At 42.0% G+C, this 18,340-nt stretch overlaps 1 protein-coding gene across 3 annotated transcripts in view; it reads right to left on the bottom strand.

Annotated features, from left to right (window-relative positions):
- The window catches only part of LOC121608331 (guanine nucleotide-binding protein G(o) subunit alpha), a 96,215-nt gene that overhangs the window by 13,312 nt on the left and 64,563 nt on the right, over positions 1-18,340 (bottom strand). For 2 of the 3 annotated variants that reach the window (XM_041939581.1, XM_041939579.1), the window contains exons 4-7: positions 18,049-18,209; positions 8,695-8,823; positions 6,942-7,071; positions 1,297-1,450 (exon numbers count right to left, since the gene is read on the bottom strand). In XM_041939581.1, coding sequence (XP_041795515.1) covers positions 1,297-1,450; positions 6,942-7,071; positions 8,695-8,823; positions 18,049-18,209 — 574 coding nt within the window. The remainder of the gene's footprint in view (positions 1-1,296; positions 1,451-6,941; positions 7,072-8,694; positions 8,824-18,048; positions 18,210-18,340) is intronic. The other variant, XM_041939580.1, reaches the window with a different exon arrangement.

Here is an 18,340-nt window from a genome sequence, read left to right as displayed (position 1 = left end):
GTGCACAGCAATATATTCAATTTATCTGATTACTGTAATTTGAATTTGTGTTTCTGCACCATGCCGCCTAAAATTAGCTGGCTACAATGGTTGTCTCCACTCATGAAAGCCCGGTAAGCTGTGACATGAATAGTTACACATTATGTGCACCTGCTGCAGTTTCCAGGACCGTCATGGCTCCAGGGCTACGTTCAGACCGCAGGAACAAGTGGCCCAAATCATTTTTTTTTTGTCATATGTGACTCAGATCAGATATTTGAACTCTGATTTGGGTCACTTTCACATGTGAATTCATGTGACTTTTATGGCCTGTGCCTCGCATACTCGCCGGAACTGGGTGTCTTGCCTTCAGAGTTTACACACAATAAGCCTGAATTATTAATTTGGCTCTCTTTCTCCTCATCCTCTTTATCATCTGCTCAAGAATTTGCTGGCCTCCACTGCACATCAGCTTATAAATGAAACTGTAAATGCTGACTTTAGTGGGCTCCAGTGGACTGCTTGTTGTTGAATCATTATCTTGTTATGAGAGGTGAACTCGCGGGAGTCAACTAAACTAGTGTGTAGATTCTACATTGTTCAGTCTGTCCCTACCTGGAGAGTAGCTCACGCTGGCCAGCACGTGCCTGCTGATATCAGACTAATGTCAAGAAACACAAGCGACGGAAGTGTATGAATTTCTGCTCTATACGTGTTGAAATTGATTATTAATGTGGATATCTGTGCTCTTCTTAGCTGAAGCAACTGGTACTGAAAGTCCTTTGCTGGAAAACTACTATAATATATACTGCAATAACTTAAGTGGGAAAGCTCATCATAAACTTGGTGAGATGACACGCTGTAACAATTAAATTTGGTGATGGCTGTGAGGAGCTATATTGTGTAGGAAAATACGCTGTGCCCGAGCAAGTGACATCCACCTGGGACATGTCTCTCACCTGCAGCTGGGCTGTCAGGTGGGTATATCTGGCAAACATTACTTCAACTTTTGATGGTGCAATTATTTGAACAGCTATAACATCAACTGCACCAATTTGAGAAAAATGTCTTGAGAGGGCACATGTGATTCTATATAGTGAGTAATTCAATCCACAGATCACTGAAATCAGCTCAAATCAACCACTTCCATTTAAAGAAATATACATATTTTCCCAAAGCAGTGATCCAATTAAAAGGACCCTGGACGATGTTCACAGATTTAGGAGTTGGGTTTAGTGTTAAAAAAAACCCCAAAAGTTAGATACTTCTCTTAATCGGCTACTCTTTAAATGGTTGTGAAAACTGGGTGATATGTACCGGTGTACTCGGGGAAGCAGATGGACAGTGATGACTTGATGATCTTGTTTTCAAAGATGTCCTTTTTGTTCAGGAAGAGGATGATGGAGGTGTCCTTAAACCACTTGTTGTTACAGATGGAATCAAACAGCTTCAGAGACTCGTGCATGCGGTTCTGTGGGAAAGACATTAGCAAGGTTTAAATGGGCTTTAGAACACACTCTACTGCATGCTCACAAACGCAGAGGGTCACGCATATGAGTACATAAATACACACACACAAAAAATCAATCAGATAGGTGTACAGAATTAATGCATGTGTTCAAAAAACACATGCACACAAGTGGCCAAATCAAGAATACACATACTGCATTCACACCATTAAAACACAAGGAGGAACTGAAAACGAGGAGTTCCTCTTCCTATGGACACAGTATTTCCTTCTGCACAGTCAGTGGTACTTGTGTGTGTGCATATGTGTATTAACATATTAGTAATAGAAGTTATTAGTAAGCTGGTTGCTGCAGCTGAGTTAAACAAAGCCATGCACTTTTAGTGTTTAAGCTGTGAGACACTGCCTACTTTAACCCTGGTACAGCATGTAACCCTGAATAAATGATAGCTTAAAGGTACCCTGTGGAGTTTTTGGACCAGTAGGGGTGCTGTACAGCAATGCTCCGAAGAGAAGCTCTCTGCACTGAGTGTGTTAGTCTGCAGCATATGCCTGCGGACAAAACCTGCTCACCGTGAGCAGGGGTTTATGTAATCTACATTTTTGCAGACTGCAGAAGGCTGCAACAGTTTGTGGAGGTAATGAATTACGAAGGAAGCATTGTGCCAACGAAGGAGGAGAAGAAGGCAAAACGAGCTGATGTAAACAATGCACACTCAAATCAAGAGCTTTGCAAATGTTTTCTGAGGTAGAAAATTGAACATGTTCCTCAGGCCGGATACAACAAATGCATTTTGGTAAGAAATGCTGAGTGTAAACAGAATGAGAAGCACTGCTGACAGTGAAAACTCCACAGGGTGTGTAAAGAATAAACACTACAATTAAACAATATATAAGACATAGATGTAAACACTGTTAATTTAGCATCTAAAATGAAACTAAGGTAGTTACAGACCATCATAACTTTACTTGATTGCAAAAACATATGATTAATACATTAAAGATTAAACGGATTTTAGTATTTTAGAAATTTCATCATTAGGCACTTTGTCATGTTAGTGGATGATGAGATTTGTGGCTCTCTAGATTGTGTTGTTAGCACAAGTAGAATGCTTTGTTAGCAGAAGCACTTCACAAATTAGTCTGCCTTGATCTTTTCTCACCAGAACCCACTGCTCTGCTTGCTAATGAAATCTGTAGCATCTGGTGAAAAACTGTTGCTATTACTTTTCAGTGCTCATGCAAAAAACTAATCAGTGAAGAAACCTGTGCAAACCGCGTACAAAGGTGCCTATTGATGAAAACAGATGAGACTATGATTCTTTTTAAAGAATGAGTTGAAAGCAGCTTCTCTCTGTTTATGACCCAATATTACAAAGTTTAGGATGGTGGAGGGGGGAGAAAAGGTGATTGATGAGGCCCATCAACCAGTCAGATTACAGGAAACTATAACTGCAGATACATTGCTGGAGATTTAGGCAATGCAGCCTCAGACACAATGGAAAAAAGAGAGAAGGTTTAAATAGCTACAATAGATTAGAGAAATAATAAAGTGATCAGACGGACTGTCAGACAGTCAGATGGACAAACAGAGAAACACAAAGGTAACATGCAATAAAACATTTTGCTGAACTGAAAACAAAGCTGTGCAAAGACGCACAATGACAATTCATTCCATGGTTCACAAACAGAAAGAGGCACCGCTTTCAACTCATGGTGAGTGTATCAACCTATCAGGAGGTTTCATACCTGTCTGTGGGTGGGGCATCTGTAGAAGATCTGACTGCTGATTGGTTAGAGAGGACAGTCGGTGGCGAGAGCGACAGGAGGAGCGGAAGGAGCCAGAGATGCTGCAGGGTGGAGCTTAGAGCAGGAACAGAAAATGCAAGGGACCCGCCCACCCAGCTAGTCCCACTTCCTTTATAGAACCCCCAACCCCCACGCCCCAAACACACACGTATACACACATACACACCCCTAGTGCTGCAAAGAAAGGGTTAAGAGGCAGGAGGACAAGACTTTATCCAGACAGTGTTCGCCAGGAGCAGTTGTCATTTCAGAGTACAGACTGTGTGTGTGTGTGTGTGTGTGTGTGTGCGCACGTGTGTGTGCGTGTTTTCAAAGAAACAAGACAAGGAGAGGCAGAGAAAAACACAACGCAAGCAGTTCTTCTATAGAATGAAGGGAATTACAAAGCACAAGTAGTAAGAGTTGTACTGCATGCGTGTGTGTTTGTGTCCATACAGCACACATACGGTTATATCGATAAATGCTGTCAGAACCTTTAGCGTGGGCCAGTGAGATGGTCTATTACTGTCTGACCGTCCTCTCCAAAGGACAAAGACACTCAAAACAACACATTACCCCATTAATCTGGCAATACCATACAGGTACTGCACAAGACAGGGTATCTGGTTGTCCTGAAAAGTCTCTAAAGCTGGGGAGCTCATGAACTCATCATGACACGGGTCTTTAATTAATTCAAATCAATGAATCATTTTTCCATTGGTTAATCCATCCATCCATTTTATGCCACTTGTCCAGGTCCAGGCCGCATCAATTATAATACTACTATCACTGGGAATTATTGTAATATACTGCTGGGAAGTAGTGAAAAAAATGTGATATAATCATGAATAGTTTGAGGCCATATTGTCCCTACTGGCTTTCCATCATACTTTTATACTTCGGACTGTATGATCATAAAACAGGTATTAAATTACATTCTATGAGGTATCAAAAGGTCTTTAGAAGTTTGAAGTTTAAATTAGTGAATCCTGCAGAGACAATGCAATGAATGAACTTTGAAGGAAAGTCTATTCTTTAAGGTTATTGTCCTGATGGTTAAAAGTACTGTCATCAATAATTTTGTTTTTAAAAAACTGCTTTGCTTGATTTGAGATTAAAAAATAATTGTAAATGTCACCATCTATGACTCCTCCATTTCTCTGACTACACTGCACAAGACTTTAGGAATCTCCACTATCTTCTTTTAACCCACCCATGGAAACTATTAAGAGCTTGAAACATTGGTCTATGCACTGTACATGTAGGCATTGCTCCATGTAAAATACATAAAAATAATAAATGTATACACTTTGTAAGAGGCTGGTATACTGAGAATAGTATTACTATATGGGGAAAAGGTAGAAATAGAGCATAATTAAATTCATGGTGTATCAGTGAGTTTAATGAGCTGCCCAAAAGGGATATATGTATTACTTTATCACTCCCATTACTGTGGATGGGTCGTTATCTCTCCTTTTTTGGTTGTAGAATATTTGTACTGTGCACCATACATGTAATTTCTGAATCACAGACCTGGTAGTGTGTCTGGTAGCAGAACTGATGGAGGATGTGGGCGCTTGCCAAAAAACATTGGGTTATTTGCCTGGTAATTACAACTCCCACGCTAGTGTTTGCTCTTTAATGATAACACATAATGTTGATAAGAACACTGTCTCACAGATAAAAAAAAAACCCCATCAGAACTGCTATTAATGTTATCTGAACAGATATAAATCTGGGATGCTTCAGTTTCCGTTTTGGTGGACCCATTTTTCCACATATTGCCTTGTATTCATCTATGTGAACTTGCATCTTAGCTGTGGGCTGTTTTGGTGGAAAGGTAACAGTGGCCGCAGACTCAAACAACCCCTTTATTAAAAATATCTTATCACTGCACTACAGTAGATCTACTGAGGTATTGTCGGAGGAAATATTGGTATCTTTTACAATGCATTTCCCCCTGGAAATAGTGAGTCTAGATATTCGCCATTGTTCTTGAACTCAGGGACGGAAATTATGTTCACTATTGATGTTGTACGGTGAGACATTTTCTACCATCAACAATGGTAGCAGCTGTGCTCACAGTATCACCATGACCTTACATTGCCTAGACGTGAACAGAAAAACACCACACACCAATCAAATGGACTGAGATATGTAGCACACATACGAGAAGCAGTTTGCGAGCGTGTTTTATGATGGATATTTCCTCTCCTCATCTGACGTTCTTCTGGTGCTCCCAGCTCAGGGGGAGGCTTGACGACATCTGCATAAATAGAGCAGCTACTGAACACAATTTCCCAGCTTGGAATTCTCAGAGGATACGCTTCAGGCTTATAAATAGCAGTGAGCACCGTGCATTCAAATCAGCTTATTTGTTTTAGGTTACATGGCATCAGCTTCACAGCCACATGGCCGGTTGTGGCCTTTTGTTGAGGAAACACAGAGCTACTCCGCAACAGGAACCTTAATTTTACCGCACATGTAATCGGTATATAGTTATTATTTGCAGTTTTATCACTTCAGAGCTCGTAAAACAAACACACAGTGACAGTTTTTCAATGTCAAAAATTGTGTAAAGCATGTTTTTGAAAAAAGAAATGGTAAAAATTTGTAGTGTATAAGGTTTTTATTTACCGATAATGTTCTGTGCTTACAGAACAGTCAAACATTCTCTACATCATATTGTATTTTAGTGTTTGTTCGGACTAAATTTACTGAGAGAATTCCTCTCAGAATTTCCTGAAAAATAAAGTGAGTGAATACAGGCATCTCAAATATTTGGATGGCGTCTACACCTACTGCATGCCTTAACAGTTAATACAATTTGCCATTAGACCAAACTAATAATCCTAATGATAATCCTCCCCATCATTTTAAACAGGTTGCCTGTTTTGACCAGAATGCAACTTGGTTTGCAGCGTAAACGCAGGGCGAAATGATTTGCGTAAAGAAAAACAACTCAGGCAAAACAAGTGTCCCCTTTTCACACCGAAACCGTCCAGCGGTGTGTTCACTAGAGACGGAGCATTGTTGCATTAAGTGTTTTGTTAAACAAACAAGTCCTGCAAGTGTTTTGAATATGACCCTCAGCGGTACTCTGTCGATGTATTTACATGTTCTGTGATGATACCAGGGTTCAGAGAGATGTGACGATGTTTTACCGAAAGGAGATGGAGAGCACACCACAGAAACTCACACTGAGTGTAGGGAAAGCATGAAGTGAGGCAGACCACTGCCGACACTTCAGGGTTGTTAAACACCAGATATTTAGATAGATGCAAAATGAGAGAGTCTGTCTGTACCTGTCATTCTTAAAACATGTAAATATACACATTTTAGGGCATTCATGCTTTAATTTATTTAGCAGCTCATCAAAGAGCTGCACAGACATTTATCCCTCCCTGTCTCAAGCTTTTACACAGACCGCGTGTTTAATGTCAGCTTGCATATCGTTTCTACATACAGAACAAGAGCATACTCTGTCTTCATACTAGGTGTTATACAGCCCATGTCAGAATGCATTAGGGGATTATTACCATGTTCCCACATCCTGAATATATAAAATATTATCTCCTTTCAAGGTGTGTTCCAATATTTATAAATGGGTCAGAAGGCCACAAAGTGATGGTGAAAAAGCATCAGTGAGAGGGAGGTAGAGAGGCGGATTGAGAGAGGACAATCACATGTGAACATCTGTCCTTACCGTGGTCTCGTCCTCATGCAGCACCTGGTCGTATCCGCTGAGCGCCACACAGAAAATGATGGCTGTGACATCCTCAAAACAATGGATCCACTTCTTCCTCTCCGACCTCTGACCTCCCACATCGAACAGCCTGATGGACAGAGACGGACGTGAACAAACACACACACACAAACCTGTCTTTTACATCGCACTATAAAGATTGTGACCTGCGCATGCATACAGTATACACAGCTGTGTAAACCAAAGTGGACAGGCAGTGGCTTCTGAAGCCTCGCAGCTGCCTCAGCATTCTCCGTTGCGGTCAGTTTGTAGGTCCATTCATAAACGGGGCCTGTTTCTGTTGTTCTGCTTGCTCGTTATTCCAGCAGTGGCACACTGCTTTCAGACGTGACAGCTCTGGCCCTCTTCCCAGTCCATAAAGTGGTTCTCTTTCCTGAAATGATCTGATATTGTCAACTTCAGGTTGTATTATCCAGCGTGTCATTTCGACACCCAAGTGTGTGCTCCTGGAAAGTCTCCTTTCCACACTATTAGTTTCTTTTTCTGTGTTCAAAAAGCTCAGCCAGCCTCTCTAACATATGTGAGACACATTGGATCTCATAAAGTCTGGCACTGTTTTTCTTTATTGTAATTTTATCCTTTGGATGTGGTGAGGTATCACTGGGAACGAGTAATGCCCTTAAATATAAGTGTGACCACTGATGTGACATTTTTTGGTCTTTAGCCGTTTAAAGGCATCTTTTTACTGAACACAGTACACACATTTTTGACTGTGTCAGAAATTTAGGAAGAAGTATTCAAAGCTTGACTACTGGTCGACGATCCACAAACCAACGAATCAGAGTACACTCGCCCATTTCTGTCTATATTGCATAGAGAGACAAAGACCTGTGACGCTCCGGGGAATACGGTCAAGCAAGTATGCTAGTTTATGAAGAAATAAATAGTTCATAAACTGTTTCACGTCCTGTCTTCATAAGCTTGAAATGGACACTTTTTCATGTATAAGTTGTATTTTTTTGGCTTTTAAAATACACGACCAGAGAGGAGTGAATCCAGTCCCACGTGTGATGGATATAATGGTAGGAAGGTTGATGGGTTACACCCAGTACAGGAACACTGCAGACTCCCACACACCGCCTGACTGCCCATAATAGCAATTGAGCTGACAAAATTTAGAGCTTCTCAACAAAACACACCCAGCACACCACCTACTCAACTGCAAGAGACACAGTGGAAAGCACCATTCAGCAGAACCAACATTTCTCTGCATGTTTAAGTTGAGTGTGTCTTCGTACCTGTACAACAATTAACATGGTGTGTGTGTGCATGAGAAAGATTGAGCCAAAAAGTGAACAAAGTTGAAGTGTGCATCCATCTGGAAAAATAACCTCTCTGCTGCCTTTGTGTGTGTGTGTGTGTGTGTGTGTGTGTGTGTGTGCGTGCACTCGACAGGCAGAAAAAGAAAATTAACTAAATCACAGGCCAGAAAAACGCTCCTCCCCTCTTTTCTCTCTCATTTCTTTTTCCTTTCCTCCCGCCCCTCCCCTTTGTCATCATTCCCACAGCTCCTCTAATTGAATCAGGTCTCATTAAAAAGGCAGACAATCATAAATATAGACACTTGTTTAAAGCATTTAATCTGATTAATTACAGACTGCAGTTCCTACTGTATGTATGGACAGTGGGGCAGGCAGAGAGACGAGGGCAGTTAAGGATCAGAACTTAATCACTGTCATGCGTGAATACTGACCTGAAGTGGAGGTTTTTGAAGGTAAAGTGTGTCTCGACAATGCCTGTGGTCTTCACTCGGGTCCTCAGGATGTCCTGCTCTGTGGGCTGGTAGTCTGCCGCACCGATCCGGTCTAGGCTGTCTAGGTAGCTGCACACAGAAACACACGACAAAGACACAGACTGTAAATCAGCAGCAATCTACTTCCCGCTCAGCTATGGAAAGTAGGCCCGGTAGGCCTGTCAAGCTTTGGATTTGTCCACATCCTGCAGTGGTTTACGTGTGGCAGTAGTGAGAGAGATAGTCTGCATTTAAAGGGTTTACAGAATCATTTGTTACACTGTCGACAAGCAAAAACTCAAGAACATGAGGGCAGGTAATGGACTAACAGTGATTCTCTTCTCTAACATGGGCTACAAACGTTAGCAAGTCCGCTAAGCTAACTAGCTTACCACCTACAACGTTAAAAGGCAAAAGAGTGTATCATTAAGTAACTAGTGTGTGTGGTTATGGGTCCTGGATGCTGCTAGAGTTTAGTCTCATAACGTTAAAAGTGAAAACGTAAATTTTGAAAAGAAGAACAGGTTAGCCAAGCAGCTAAACAGGGCTACGTCAGAACAAAGTAACAGCCTGATCTTCACTGGTACATCTTCAGAACACCAGGACTAACAAGCTCTGTGCTGCCGTACAGGTACAATGTTTGGATATCTCTGTATTGATATGTTTCACCATAGAACATGCTGCTTATCGCTCCACTAGAAACAAGAAAGTCAGCCAGAGACAGCATTTTCAAGTAACTCTTTGAGCTAACATTAACTTTAGGAATTATTTCAGGAAATTAGCTAGGTAGCATAGCTAATAAGATCTGCTGGTGAAGCTGTCTTTTCAGCTATCAAAATCAAAAGTGACGAGCTAGAAATCATTGCTGCTTTTATCTGCCAAGGACTCACTGTTTGAAAAAGAATTTTCACTGGTAAGTCTGCCCCTCTTACCATTATTAACTGCATATCTGCTGTTTGACAGCCGTAGCAACAGTAACTATGGGCTGTAGTGAATGGTCAGTTCGGATGCTGGTTCCTTCCTTTACAAGACGGCTATTTGTCTCTCTTCCTTTGAAGCCTGCCACAAATCCATTAGTAGCTCTGTGCATCTCACCATTTAGTCTCATGTAGGCTGGAGCAGCTCAAAGGCTAGATAGTTTTCTGATCACACTCACACAGTCGGAGTATGAACTCTTAAACTGGATGCATTTGTTTCGCTGTAATCAACTTTGCGTTCCAGTGTAATGATGCATGTCATGGCTCAGATGGGTGAAACAGGAAACGTTACATAACAAGTAGAATCTGACAGCCACCCACTGGATTGCTGTCATTAACAATGACAGCAAATGTGCTACTCTACTGACTCTATTTATCTCTATTGGAGGTCAGAGGTCAGGGTTAGTGACATATCAGCTCTGTCAGGACAGGTAAGGAATGTGCGCCCTCCTTTTACAGTACTATTCAATGTAATTACTTACATTTACTCCTGGAAAACAGAACATTTTAAGTGGTAACGTCAAGGTGTCCCAAGGAGCTGACAAATTTTCAATGATGCCCATTTTGATTCCCATCAAAGCATTGCCCTTATCTCCCTGATTCCTGCACATTAATCAAATAAGGCTGTCAGCCATAGCTGGCTGATAAAATACATATGGAAACTAAGTTACCACGTTAAGTAGCCACTTGGTAAGAAGTGAGAAAGGGAAGTTGGGGGCGTGATGACGATGATGTTGAGTTATGTAATGGAATATCCCTGGAAGTGGACCTTTATTTTTTAATGTAGAAATATAAATCAAATAACCTGGAATAGTACCTTTCAGAGATTCATTTCCCAGGCCTTGCAGGGCATCTCTCTGGCTGAGGGGTGATTACTCTACCTACATACAGTATTAATCCACCCCACCATCAAGCAAAGAATAGGAGAGACAGTGAAGAACGAGCTGTGATTTGATTACATATTCACTTTTATACCCGAGACCATCTTATTCTGATTGGCTGGCAGGTTTCCATCATGTTCTTTTAATGCCATATCCTTCGCCTCTGTGGGCTTACAATTGTGTAATGCCCACCATGGAGGGTATCATCCCTTACATACTCCCCTCTGAACAGCTTCGCTTCTGGAGCCAAGTGCAGAGTGAGGTCTCCGCAATGCTAATTATTTTTCCACACAACGACCACTCAAACATTTCTGGTATTCTAAGCCAACAGACATGGGCTGACAGATAAAGACAGAAGAGCAGGAGAGATGAGCAGAACATATGCCCACACCATGAATCCCTTTAGCGTAGTGGTGTAAAGTTGTATTTATAGACCGGTGAAAGTGTGGTTCCAAAGCTTTTAAATGGATGCTGAGTTACTTCCAAGAGAGAAAAAGATAAAGGCTAGAGAGGGAGGAGATACTGGGCAGAAGAATTGCTTGACACACACACCACACAAACACACGCACAGACTCAGTGATCTGAGAGCTATTGATTACACAGAATGGAATATGGGTTGGACCTTTGATTTTGGGGAGGATATAAACAGGAAGAGAACGTGAGAGGAAAAAAGTGATACACTAACTCACTCTGACTTAAAGGATAACTTTCATTTTTTACAACCTAGACCTTATTTCTAGCATTAAATATGACCATTTACTCACCCAGACAACTTTGGTGGCATTTGGAGTCGTTTTGAAGAAATTAGCCCCAGAGGAGTGGCGTATATAATGCAAGTACTCGGGGGCATCCATGCGCAGCCTCTATATAACGCATAATCTGCGGCGAAACTCGTTCATATTCCAATATTTTGTTATGATATGCTGGTGCTATTCCCCTCTGAGCCCGTGGTGGCATGTTATCAACATCCGGCGTCTCTAGACAACTACCTCTGACGTGGATGACGTCATTACCGAACGCCGGGCACTGCGAGCAGCCAGCCACAACACGGCTGACTCTGCAGCGGTTGGCTACGAATACGCAATAACGAACCATAGCTGTGCCAAACTACAGCTAAACCAGCCGACCGCCGGCTCAGAGGGGAATAGCACCAGCATATTATAATGGTTCATTATTGCGTATCCACGTCATCCACGTCAGAGGTAGTTGTCTAGAGACGCCGGATGTTGATAACATGCCACCACGGGCTCAGAGGGGAATAGCACCAGCATATCATAGCAAAATATTGGAATATGAACGAGTTTCGCCGCAGATTATGCGTTATATAGAGGCTGCGCATGGATGCCCCGAGTACTCGCATTATACGGATATACGCGCCGCTCCTCTGGGGCTAATTTCTTCAAAACGACTCCAAATGCCACCAAAGTTGTCTGGGTGAGTAAATGGTCGTATTTAATGCTACAAATAAAGTCCAGGTTGTAAAAAACGAAAGTTATCCTTTAATAACTGTATTAACTGTCCCCATTCTATAATCATGCAGTCATTACTTTATTTTCCAACACTGCTGTTCTCTGCCAGAGCCAATTGTTCTGTCATGTTTCAACAGAATCTACATGGAACTTAATATAACAGAGATCTATGTGTTAAAGCCAGACCAGAAGGTCCAAGGTTTAAAAATCACTGTGGCTGCCCAGTGCTCCTAATACTTAAGATGGGTTAAATGCAGAGAATTAACATCCCTATTGGGATCAGTAAAGGGAGACTTAACTTTAACTTATTGGTCCGTACAATGCAAGAGAGAGAGAGAGAGAGAGGGATGACCCAGGCTGTGAGAGAAGAGCACAGGGGAGCTGAGTCAGTCACTCATGGACTGCACAAGGCGTGAGAGCTGAAATGACAAGTTGATAAGTCAACTGACAGAAAATTAATCAGCAACTATTTTGGTAATTGATAAAGTGTTACAATCGCTGGTTCCAGCTCCTCAGACGGGTTGTGGTTTGTTGGTCGTATAAACAGCATTTGAACATGTCAGTGTTGGGCTCTGGGAAATCATAATTGACATTTTTGATGACTTTGTGATGTTTTATAGACATAACAAACAATACACTGAATTTCAGGAAGATAATCAGCAGACTAACATAACAACAATAATGGCTAGTTGCAGCCCTGCTGTGCATTATAAAATGCATGGTTAGCAGTCTCTCCAGTTGTTTGCTATACGTCACTGAATCTTGTCCCCATGTTTGACCACTAAGGTATCTCTTCAATAATGTTCTTCTCTTGCTGTCTTTGTCTCTGTCAGACTTCACTAGCTGTAAAGAAATGCTGAATCCCGAGAAAAACAAAAAACAAAGCTAGTAGGCTGCATATTTTTACATAATTATTTCACTACTGAGTAAGAAAGGTCAAAGTTGCCATTATCATTGTGACTTTGATGACTTTTACCGCCATGGGAGGGGGAACTGTCTCTGAATAGAAGCTGCTTGCTCCAGTGAACAACACTGTTTCCACCCTGCAGTCACTTTTTAGGAAAAATACTTTTGACATGAACGTACAGTACAGGACAACACAAATGCATATAGAACTGCCGTCCCCTGAGGGTGTCACTCACTCACACACACACACACACACACACACACACACACACACACACACACACACACACACACACACACGCACAGCAATGTAAATGACATTAAATCATGCCTGGGCAGGCTAATGACTTTTGCATGTGTAGCCTGGTTTTTGGACAGCATACAGAATGTAGACCACCACTGGATTATTCCTTTTCCTCATCCTGATATCACTCCTCATGGTGCACTCAGTCAATTAATAGCGATATCTATATTAAAGATTTCATTATAGATTATCACCGAAAACAGTGTTTGGCACCGAAAAGGGAACTGCAGACATTGTTATCTGTGATAATGACAAGGATGAGTGTGTTTGAGTGTTTGCAGCATAGAAAACTACAGAGTACTGACAAGCTGTATTATTCAGCATCACACACACACACACACACACACACTCCACCCCTCCCTCTGTCGGAGACTGTTCTGTTTTCAGGAGCCTGCGGTAACTGCTGCATGCAGTGTGCAAAAAAGAGTCACAGCATTGACCAGTAGCATTAACTAAGGCACTTGTATTGATAAGACAGTGGCTTGACGCTAAAGAAGATGGTGTGGGGGTCTTTTATGCATTTTGGGGGAAACTGTAGAATGAAGGATAGGAAACCAAGGCGCGACTGAAACATCTAAAGACTAACACAGAGTGAGAGAGATGCAGATAAGTGGGTAAGTATGCAGGCGAGCGGGTGCCATATTGATCCCTTGCTGTATTAACTCAAGTTCAATACCCTAACATTAGCCATTTACACTGCCATGTGGTTCACTACAGAAATTAAAGCCATCAAACAGGGTCACAGGGCACAGAAAACTAGAGTTCGTCCATGTAGTAGCACAGTGGCTTGAAAATATAAGGGGCGGCTGACAATGTAATGAATCTGCTACTCTGATTTTAACAGGAAACATATTTCAGTTCTATGAGTGCACGCTGTAAAACATGTCTATGTTGCATGTATGTTTTTTACAGTGTCAGTCAGAGGGAGGTTGTTCTACTGTCCTGCTTCATACTGTAGCTGTCGCTGAGTCTCTCCCTCGCCCACACGAGTTAGACATCTCTCCATATTTTCATCCGGCACTTGTGACTTCAATAGACCCTGCAGCAACATGATGCAACATGATACAACCTGGCCACAGCATAAAAGGGCTCTGAATCGATAGAGGAAAAAGCCCTGTCATTATTTAGCCCAGAGAAGAAGAAGATAAACCAGAGGACTTCACACTGGCAGTGCAGACGCTCCAAGGCGCATCTTAAATCAACACAGACCAGATTGTAGACTATTTTGTGTTTTAGCCTTTCGTGAAGCGTGCTGGCCTTTCAACCGCTGTCGTCAACAAAAGATAGAATACAGAAAAAAGCCAGCAATGGAGAAATAACAGTACGCACCAGCACCAGGAGGAACTATATATGTTCATCAAAATCAATATGGCTGAAGTAGCTTTACATTATTACCCTGTACAAAGTTCAATGATGCTAAATAATCAAATGCAATGCAAGATGCTGAATCAATATGTGTAGTAAAGAATGGAGAACGATGCCATCAGGTCTGACATTTAGCTTCAATTAGTTCTAAACAAGCGCACAAGTCAGACTGCCTGCTATTAGTGGCCACTAGCACTATGCACTTGATCTGTTAGATACTGCGGTCTGTCAGTGTAATAGGCCAAAGCACAAAAGCAATACTCTGGTCCAGTGTCCATTAAACTACTCCGTCTGACATCTTAATGTCATGTGTGTGCGTAGAGGAAGTGACTGTGTCAGTTTTCTAATGGAGGCCAAGTGGGCACATGCATACCACTGTCACAAAGGCAGGTGATGTAAATCAGAAACAGAGTGTATGTGTATTGTGTTAAATGGGTCAGCACATGCAGAGCATCTGCACACGCACGCGCACACGCACACACATGCAAACACAAAGACACACACAGAGACACAGAGAGAGAGAGAGCAAGCGAGCAGTGGCTTCAGGCAGTACTTGCTCTTCTCAGAATAGAGCTCTCTGCTTTCTATGGAATAAAAACACACATTACATGCGTGTGTGAGTACACACACACTCACACTAACACGCCGTACTCGTACTATAACCTTCATCACGAAACACTTTACCTTTTTACCTTCCTCTAATAGCTACAACTGCAGAGCTTTACAAAGCAAAACCTCACAAAATATCTTCACTTTGGGTAAAAACGTCATCTACTTTCTTCACGCATTCGTCCGCACACACACACACACACACACACACACACACACACACACACAACCGAGTGTGGTCTGACCACGTGACACCTGTCCTATCAGTTCATTGGCTGGTTGGCCTGTTCTGCTCCACAGGCCACAACATAATAGGAAGTGTGCATCAATCTTTAATGTGACATTTAAGACAGATACACAAGCAGGCACGCATGTGCAAACACACGAAAAACACACGCGCGTCCGCTCACACACAGGGCGGATGCTGTTTGACTTAATTGACCGCATGTAAATGTTGATAGGAATATGTTCGCACTCCTTCCAAGATGTCTGCCATGATGAGAAGTAACAAAGTGCTGTGATTCTCTCTCTCTCTCTCCATCTTTTCCTGCTCTCTCATCGTTTTTGACTTTCTGACTGGACACTTTTCCTCGCCACTTCAGTCGTGTTTGTCTTGCAGTGTGCATTATTCAATCATTTTGATGGGTTTTCTTTTTGTCTAAGCCTCTGTTTGAATTCCTCACCTCAAACTTCCCCTCCCTTATCTCTCTCTGTCTTCCTCGCTCTTTCTCTTTCTGTCTTTTCTCATGTTCTCTGCTCTCTTCAGTCTTCTCTACTTGTGCTATTTATCCTGTTTTATGCTGGATCTCTACCTGCAGACCTTTGCTTCTCCACGCTTGTTTCAACTGGTAGATTACCATGCATACGATGCATTTGATCTCACCTCTAGATGTGGTTCCAATGTCTTGGGATGTTTGGGAACTGTTTTTTCCCATTGCCTCTAAATTAGAAGTAAGATATAATACATACACTAATGAGGCATCCTCTGATATATGAGGAGGAGTTTTTTTTTGCAGTTATTTCCATGTCATCTTGGGGTGTCTTCTCATGCTCATAACATGGTCACTGACCAAAGACAAAGTAGTGAGTCTGTTCTGGCAGTTAATGTGTTTAATTCTAGTTTGGTTTTGTTGCACCAGACGTAAAGCAGAAGCATTATTGCTATGGTTACCCACTCATTCAGAATAGTGGTTAAACTGTTGACCTGAACAATGTTTGACGTGTCCTAATATATGATTTTACCAACCACCTGCCAGCCAGTCAGAAGCAATTACTGGCCCTGACTGTGGCATGAATAAAATTTGTGGACTGGAGTTGGTGTGCAGCCATTACTCTTTCTGACACATCCTGCCGCCTTTGATGTCAGTACATTTTAGTATCTTAAAATGACCCAACTGAAACACAATGCCAGCCAGTTAACAGAAGCCACAGAAACCCAAAGGCAGCCAAGCTTTTGTGCGACTTTTCCTGGATGAATATTAGAACATGACTCACTGACATAAACATAATTCAATAGTATTTTCAGATGAGCGAACTTTGTGCTTTTTCCCATTAAAATACACTGTTGGCATATGACAGCTAAGAATGATATTTAATATGAATTCCTGTTGTCAAATGGTCAGCGCATTCACTACATCTGTAGTTAGAGCCTATAAGAGTGAGTGGTGTACATAAAGTGGATGTAGTGCACACAGTGACATAGATATATGACTCCATCCGTCATTCTGCTTCATCTCTCTTCATGTCACTGTGTAATTTGCATTGGATGTATGGTGCACAATTAACCCTCCCACACCCCTCAGCACCCAACATAAATCAGGTTTACTACTTGCAATGGTGATTGACTGTGTGTCATAATAGCTAGTGTATGAATACATTCTGCATTGAGAAGATTAGAAATAAAGAGTGGTGTGTGTGTGTGTGTGTGTGTGTGTGTTGAGAGCATGTTTTTTCATAGTGGGTGGATTAAGGAGGCTAATGAGTGATGTATTGATCTGGACTTGGAAGTTCACGACTCAGCTGGGCAGATGAAGTATCAACACACACACACACACACACACACACACACGCACGCACACTCTTACTATCGTGCTGAGTCAGTGATATGGTTCTTCTGGGGGTGTAATGTAATGTAATGTCATTTATTTATTTCAACAGGGACAGCGCACAATAAGACATTAATCCTGTACAACAAGAGAATATGCATTGTGCCAGGTTATAGCAACTTGCTTATTTCCACCTGTAGTCCCTGGGCAGGTTGATGGAATAATACCTGCTAAACAAATGCCACCAAATTCAGAACACACACCCTGTTTTGTCTTATTGCTTACTGTAAACACACACCTACACTTGCCCACAGCCAACACAAGGATGGTTAAATGTGCACAAACTCAGTTTATCCGTTTATTTAAGCCCACTCTGCTTGGCTCTCAAGGAGCTGCAGCATTTATTTGGTGACAAACTGTAGCTCGCACACACCGAGCTGCTCCACTCTGCTGCCTTCTGAGAGTATTTACATATAGCTTTCTTCTGCCCTGCGTTTTGTTGACTGAAACGTGTGCTCATGACTGACAATGACAACATCGACTTGACATATGAAGTGATCCCATAAAGCAAACTGACTTAAGTTAAGTTTGTTATTGTACTTTCTGCCTTTTTGAAGGGATGAATTTCTCAAATATACTGAAGACGCTCAAATTTGGTCAGTTAGATAGTCAAATTGATTTCAGCAACTGTTCGATTATTCGCCGACATCTGACACACACACACACACACAAACACATGACAGCAGATTCTGTACGTACTATTGCGCTGAATCGTTGAGCTGGTACTCTCGGGCGCGGCTGAAACACTCCTGGATGCCTGAGTCGGACCACAGACGCATCATGGCAGACAGCAGCTCGGCGGAGTAAGGCTCTGTGTCCTCCATACGACTGACCACGTCACACACCATCTTAGCATCCGCCTGGAGGAACCACAAGAAGGGTGGAGAAGGAGGTTAGTATTCTTAGAGGCCTGAGGAGCAGCAGTGTCTTCAGAATGACTCCAAAAAGTGTTGCCATTACATCATCACTCAAATTCAGACACTAGCATAAT

The sequence above is a fragment of the Chelmon rostratus genome, chromosome 6, assembly GCF_017976325.1.
Source record: "Chelmon rostratus isolate fCheRos1 chromosome 6, fCheRos1.pri, whole genome shotgun sequence".
NCBI classification, from domain to species: Eukaryota; Metazoa; Chordata; class Actinopteri; order Chaetodontiformes; family Chaetodontidae; genus Chelmon; species Chelmon rostratus.
The sequence above is the reverse complement of the archived record's forward strand: the minus strand, read 5'-3'. Positions and strand labels throughout refer to the sequence as shown.